Here is a 7890-nt window from a genome sequence, read left to right as displayed (position 1 = left end):
TTAAACCAGGAAAATACACATGTCCACTTTAGCTATGATGTGTCGGCAGTTGGCAGGCTCTTGAGAAACAAATGCTAGTGTAGGACTTGCAGTGAAATGGGGTCCCTTGGCGATGGGCTGCAAGCTTAAATGCATTGATCAATTCATGAACTAAAACCCCATTATTTATTTGATTGATTGTATACTAAGGTGAGTTAGTTCATTATGGAGAGTGTTGAGTCCCTGTATTTGTATATATTAGAGCATGTGGTCACAGGCCACTTTCACCCCAACCTGGGAATGGCGAGTGCTGTTTGCACCCCATTCGCAGGGATGGCGAGTGTTGTGGTACTCTGTATGTGTGTGTATATATATATATATATAGTGCTGTCATGTGCCAGCAATGTATATATTACTGGCACCACTGGGCACCAATGAAATGCTTATGCCAGTAGTATATACATTGCTGGCACATGCCAGCAATGTATATATTACTGGCACTGCTGGCCACCAATGTTATTAATAAGCCACTGCCCACCAATGTAATATATAAGCCAGTAATGTATACATTGCTGGCACATGCCAGCAATGTATATATAACTGGCACCACTGGCCCACCAACGTAATGTATAAGCCACCCCCTTCCGAGTCCAGAGGGAAGGGGGTGAAGCGGCCCCTGCGGCCGCCGAATCCAGGGGAGGAGCTTGATGCGGCTGCCTCCTCCGAGTCTGGGGGGGAGGGGGTGATGCTCGGTTGGGGGGCTGGTGTGGGGCGACGCTCACCTGGCTCCAACCAAGTAGGGAAGCTGCTCCCAAATGACGGCCTCCAGTGGCTGGCACCCTAGGGAAATTCTAAAGCTGTCTAGTGGTGGCGCTGGCCCTACTCTGAATATACACAGCCCAATGATCAGCTCTGAATCAGGCCCCAAGAACAGAAAGGCATTGAATAAAATGGGCCCTAAACCCCGCCCATTATGTAAATAGCCTTATAATGAAAGATTTTCAGCAAAGTCTTTCACCTCCTGAAAATCTCTCGCTCTTTGGGGAAAATAGCTCAGTGTGTACGCACTACTTTGGTGAAAGATAAATCTATCAGAGATTTTTGCAAAGTCTTTTGAAATGAAAATCTTCTAGTGTGTATGGGCATTTTGTCTTAGTTTATCTGGCTCCTAGATTTTAAAGAAATTTGTCAAGCCCCGATCTGGTGCCCAGCTGCCAACTTTAGGCAACTACATGGAAAGTCTACCAAGTCCAAGGAGGTGCAGCAGAGCTCCTCCATCCTGATCCGTGGCCACCTCGGTCCAGTCCCATATGCAGAGCATGTACCCACCTCCGAGACAGATGGTAACCCAGCCAGAACTACCGTCCGCATTCCTAGCAATGATAACGGAACATGGAGACACCAACCAAACCTGTGATGCCTCCAAAGCGGCCTTCTCCATAACATGCTTCTCTGGAGGAACGGAAGGACACCAGGATGTGTGACGTCACCACCATAAGAGTTGCAGCCCAGTCAGTCACATCCACAGAGATGAAGGAAGTAGCCACCATTTTATATTTTTCAATAGATTTTATTGATTTTTAACTAATGAAACATACAAACCATAAGAAACCGATATCAGGATGGACATGAATATGGAGTCACATTGCAGCAATCCCAACAAGGCACAAGTACAGCATCACATAAACCCTCAAACACGTAATGACATTAAATAAACACACAATGGGGACCAGCATAATAATTACCAGGTACAGGTGGTATAAGTAGATGTAATAACAAATCACTGTATATAAAATGCTAGAGACTCCTCACCTTCTTTGACCACTAGAGGCCACTCAATGGACTAAATCACTTCTAAATAGAAAGTGAAACCAAAATGATCTGTATCACACGTCCTGGATATGGACAGAGGGAGCTGTGAGGACAGAGATTGGAGGGAGGAGCCATCATTGTGACTGGCTTTACCCAGTATGGAGTAAGGTCCAACCATACTGTATATGATCCGAGCACTGGAGGATAAAACCCGTGTCAGATACATACTACTCCTGCCCAGATCTCATAGTAAGACTCAGGCCACGCAGCAGGGGCAAGGAGCCGCCATTCCCCAAACTGCAACTACACAAACAACAAAACCACAATGGCAGATTTTCCTGGTGCTGCCCAATAATTGCGGGTAACCAAATGTATGTTACATCTCTATTTCTTCTCAGAAGTCAAAGATTGGTATGTCACGGGTACATACAGATGTGTCCTCATACATCTAGCGGCACTACACCATGCAGTGCGAGATGCCAGGCATGAGTGAGCCACTCAGAACATGAAAATGGTTTTTCGCCTATGTGAGTTCTCTCATGCATAACAAAATTTGATTTAAGTGTAAAAAATGTCCCACTCACAACATGAAAATGGTTTCTCTCCTGTGTGAGTTCTCTGATGTATAATAAGATTTGATTTCTGTGTAAAAGAATTCCCACACTCAGAACATGAAAATGGCTTCTCACCTGTGTGAGTTCTCTCATGTATAACAAGATATGATTTCTTTGCAAAACATTTCCCACACTCAGAACATGAAAATGGCTTCTCTCCTGTGTGAGTTCTCTCATGTACAACAAGAGATGATTTATGTGTAAAACATTTCCCACACTCACAACATGAAAATGGTTTCTCTCCAGTGTGAGTTCTCTGATGTTTAACAAGATTTGATTTATTTGTAAAACATTTCCCACACTCAGAACATGAAAATGGTTTCTCTCCTGTGTGAGTTCTCTCATGTATAACAAGATCTGATTTATGTGTAAAACATTTCCCACACTCAGAACATGAAAATAGCTTCTCACCTGTGTGAGTTCTCTCATGTATAACAAGATCTGATTTATGTGTAAAACATTTCCCACACTCAGAACATGAAAATGGTTTCTCTCCTGTGTGAGTTCTCTCATGTACAACAAGAGATGATTTCTTTGTAAAACATTTCCCACACTCAGAACATGAAAATGGTTTCTCTCCTGTGTGAGTTCTCTCATGTACAACAAGAGATGATTTCTTTGTAAAACATTTCCCACACTCAGAACATGAAAATGGTTTCTCTCCTGTGTGAGTTCTCTCATGTACAACAAGAGATGATTTATTTGCAAAACATTTCCCACACTCACAACATGAAAATGGCTTCTCACCTGTGTGAGTTCTCTCATGTATAACAAGATCTGATTTATGTGTAAAACATTTCCCACACTCAGAACATGAAAATGGTTTCTCTCCTGTGTGAGTTCTCTCATGTACAACAAGAGATGATTTATTTGCAAAACATTTCCCACACTCACAACATGAAAATGGCTTCTCACCTGTGTGAGTTCTCTCATGTATAACAAGATCTGATTTATGTGTAAAACATTTCCCACACTCAGAACATGAAAATGGTTTCTCTCCTGTGTGAGTTCTCTCATGTACAACAAGAGATGATTTATTTGCAAAACATTTCCCACACTCAGAACATGAAAATGGCTTCTCTCCCGTGTGAGTTCCCTCATGTATAATAAGATTTGATTTCTGTGTAAAACATTTTCCACACTCAGAACATGAAAACGGTTTCTCTCCTGTGTGAGTTCTCTCATGTATAACAAGAGATGATTTCTGTGTAAAACATTTCCCACACTCAGAACATGAAAACGGTTTCTCTCCTGTGTGAGTTCTCTCATGTATAACAAGAGATGATTTATTTGCAAAACATTTCCCACACTCACATGAAAATGGCTTCTCACCTGTGTGAGTTCTCTCATGTATAACAAGATCTGATTTATGTGTAAAACATTTCCCACACTCAGAACATGAAAATGGTTTCACTCCTGTGTGAGTTCTCTCATGTACAACAAGAGATGATTTCTTTGTAAAACATTTCCCACACTCAGAACATGAAAATGGTTTCTCTCCTGTGTGAGTTCTCTCATGTACAACAAGAGATGATTTATTTGCAAAACATTTCCCACACTCACAACATGAAAATGGCTTCTCTCCTGTGTGAGTTCCCTCATGTATAACAAGATCTGATTTACGTGTAAAACATTTCCCACACTCAGAACATGAAAATGGTTTCTCACCTGTGTGAGTTCTCTCATGTATAACAAGTTCTGATTTATGTGTAAAACATTTCCCACACTCAGAACATGAAAATGGTTTCACTCCTGTGTGAGTTCTCTCATGTACAACAAGAGATGATTTCTTTGTAAAACATTTCCCACACTCAGAACATGAAAATGGTTTCTCTCCTGTGTGAGTTCTCTCATGTACAACAAGAGATGATTTATTTGCAAAACATTTCCCACACTCACAACATGAAAATGGCTTCTCACCTGTGTGAGTTCTCTCATGTATAACAAGATCTGATTTATGTGTAAAACATTTCCCACACTCAGAACATGAAAATGGTTTCTCTCCTGTGTGAGTTCTCTCATGTACAACAAGAGATGATTTATTTGCAAAACATTTCCCACACTCACAACATGAAAATGGCTTCTCACCTGTGTGAGTTCTCTCATGTATAACAAGATCTGATTTATGTGTAAAACATTTCCCACACTCAGAACATGAAAATGGTTTCTCTCCTGTGTGAGTTCTCTCATGTACAACAAGAGATGATTTCTTTGTAAAACATTTCCCACACTCAGAACATGAAAATGGCTTCTCTCCCGTGTGAGTTCCCTCATGTATAATAAGATTTGATTTCTGTGTAAAACATTTTCCACACTCAGAACATGAAAACGGTTTCTCTCCTGTGTGAGTTCTCTCATGTATAACAAGAGATGATTTCTGTGTAAAACATTTCCCACACTCAGAACATGAAAACGGTTTCTCTCCTGTGTGAGTTCTCTCATGTATAACAAGAGATGATTTATTTGCAAAACATTTCCCACACTCACAACATGAAAATGGCTTCTCACCTGTGTGAGTTCTCTCATGTATAACAAGATCTGATTTATGTGTAAAACATTTCCCACACTCAGAACATGAAAACGGTTTCTCTCCTGTGTGAGTTCTCTCATGTATAACAAGAGATGATTTCTTTGCAAAACATTTCCCACACTCAGAACATGAAAATGGCTTCTCTCCTGTGTGAGTTCCCTCATGTATAACAAGATCTGATTTACGTGTAAAACATTTCCCACACTCAGAACATGAAAATGGTTTCTCACCTGTGTGAGTTCTCTCATGTATAACAAGTTCTGATTTATGTGTAAAACATTTCCCACACTCAGAACATGAAAATGGCTTCTCATCTGTGTGAGTCCTCTGATGTATTACAAAAGTGGATTTATGTAAAAAACACTTCCCACACTCAGAACACATAAATGGACCAGGTGATGCATCTGCACTGTACAGTACTGGCCGCGTAATGATCTTGTCTTCTATTTTATCATCTGGAAACAGACTGAGATGTCCCCCAAAGGTATTCCTGCTTGTGCATCCATCTGTGGGAAACACATAAAAAGGGATTTTTGTAAGAACTTACCGTTCGAATCCCTTTCTCTGATATGGTCCTGGTGACACAGCTCAACATTGGGATGTAGGATGGTCCGTAGGAGCCAGGCACCTATACTAAAGCTTTTGGAGGGTAGGCTCCTCCCTTCTGCATCCCAGACTCCTCAGTTCAATCTTTCAAAGCCACTGGAATACATTAACTCAGTACAAACGCCTGCACATATTATATGCACAATCTCAATCTCAAAATAACTGTTCAACCATATAGAACATGAAACATCATGAACCTGGCATACTTACTGAGCGTAAGGGAGGGATCGCTGTGTCACCAGGACCATATCAGAAAAAGGGATTCGAACGGTAAGTTTTTACAAAAATCCTTTTTTCTCTTTCAATGGTCCTGGTGACACAGCTCAACATAGGGACGTTCCAGAGCCGGTCCTTTGGGTGGGTACGCTCAGGTCTGCAGCTCTCATCACTGCTCGCCCGAATGATGCGTCCTCCGACGCGAACTCATGGAACCTATAGAATTTGGCAAAAGTGTGAAAAGATGACCAAGCGGTGGCCCTGCAAACCTGCTCAGCTGTGGCCCCATGTCAAACCGCCCAAGAGGTGGCGACCGACCTGGTGGTATGCGCATTAATCCTGGCCGGCACAAGCCTACCAACCTTAGTATATGCAAATGCAATAACAGAACGCAACCACCTAGCACCTAGGAATCTTGTGCACATCATACAAGACTAGCAAAGTGTCAGTCTTCCTGACACCCTTCACCCTGTCCACATAAATGCGCAAGGCGCGCACAACATCCAAATTCCTCGATTTGTCCCTTTTCCTTGAACCCTCTGGGGGTTGAAACACAGGCAGAACTATCTCCTGATTCAGATGAAAAGCAGAGACTACTTTAGGTAAAAACTGGGGTACCGTCCGAAGAACCGCCCTATCATCGTGAAATATCAGGAAGGGAGACTTGCAGGACAATGCTCCCAACTCCGATACTCTCTTTGCTGACGCAACCGCCAACAAAAATACAAGCTTCCATGTAAGAAACTTAAGGTCAGCCGACCTCAACGGCTCAAAAGGTGCCTTTTGAAGACACTCCAGAACCAGCGATAAATCCCAAGGAGCCACTGGTTGTTTGTAGGGAGGTTTCAATCGAGAAACCCCTTGCAGGAAGGTTTGCACCTCCGGTAACAATGCTATCCTTTTCTGGAAATAAATTGACAAGGCCGAGATCTGTACCTTGAGTGATTGAAGGCTTAACCCAGACGAAAAACCATCCTGCAAAAACTCCAACAATTTTGAAAGTCGAAATCGCGATGTATGCGACTTCTGCCTTTCACACCACCTAATATAGGTCTTCCAGACCCTATAATAGTTAGCTGAAGACACTGACTTCCTAGCTTTCACCATGGTGTTAACCACAGCCTCCGAGAAACCCTTGTTCTTCAAGATGGCGGTCTCAATACCCAAGCCGTCAAATTTAGCCGAGCTGAATCCATGTGTAAGAACGGCCCTTGGCTTAACAGGTCTGACCTCAGAGGTAGACGCCACGAGTCCACACACAATCTCTGAAGTCTCGAGTACCAGGACCTCCTTAGCCAATCCGGGGCTACTAGAATCACCGGAATTCCTTGGGACTGGATTATTTTCAATACTCTCGCCAGCATTGGAAACGGCGGAAAGGCATAAAGCAGATTCCCCTCCCAGGGAATTGTCATTGCATCCACTGCTTCGGCCCGTGGATCTCTTGTCCTGGCATAGAACCCTGATGATTGAACCTTGATGCCATCAGGTCCACATCCGGAGTTCCCCACTTCAGTGTAATCTGATGAAACACCTGTGGGTTCAGGCTCCATACCCCTTCTAGCAGCTCCTCCCTGCTCAGGAAATCGGCCTCGATATTCTCCACCCCCGGGATGAATATCGCTGACAACACTGGAACCTTCTGTTCCACCCACAAGAAGATCCGGGAAAACTCCCACATGGCCAGCTTGCTGATTGTGCCTCCCTGATGATTCAGGTACGCCACAGCCGTGGCGTTGTCGGTCTGAATCTTTAAAGGAAGACCCTGCAATCTTTCTCCTGCCAGAGAGATCACTTTCCACACAGCCCGCAGTTCCAGGATATTGATCGGCAAGGCAGACTCCTCCGAGGTCCATAAGCCCTGGAGGCGCAGGCCCAAAACCACTGCCCCCCAGCCCCTGAGACTGGCGTCGGTAGTGACTATCAGCCAGTCCCAGGACTGCAGAGACCGACCCCACTGAAGGTAATCCACCTCCATCCACCATTGCAGGGAAGACCGTGTTTCTGGAGACAACACTATGTACTCTGACTTCATGGTCTGAGTGTTCCCTGACCAAGATGTCAGGATGTTCCACTGGAACACTCGAGAGTGGAACCTGGCGAACTGTAGCGTCTCGAAAGTCGCCACCATTT

General features: G+C 43.6%; 1 protein-coding gene across 1 annotated transcript in view; it reads right to left on the bottom strand.

Annotated features, from left to right (window-relative positions):
• Positions 1 to 1465: 1465 nt before the first annotated feature.
• The window catches only part of LOC146010219 (uncharacterized), a 50758-nt gene continuing 44333 nt past the window's right edge, over positions 1466 to 7890 (bottom strand). The window contains exon 7 of the mRNA XM_083151254.1: positions 1466 to 4997. Coding sequence (XP_083007380.1) covers positions 2350 to 4997 — 2648 coding nt within the window. The 3' untranslated portion in view covers positions 1466 to 2349. The remainder of the gene's footprint in view (positions 4998 to 7890) is intronic.

The sequence above is a fragment of the Crinia signifera genome, chromosome 6 (genome assembly GCF_055691185.1).
Source record: "Crinia signifera chromosome 6, ASM5569118v1, whole genome shotgun sequence".
NCBI lineage: Eukaryota > Metazoa > Chordata > Amphibia > Anura > Myobatrachidae > Crinia > Crinia signifera.
The sequence above is the reverse complement of the archived record's forward strand: the minus strand, read 5'-3'. Positions and strand labels throughout refer to the sequence as shown.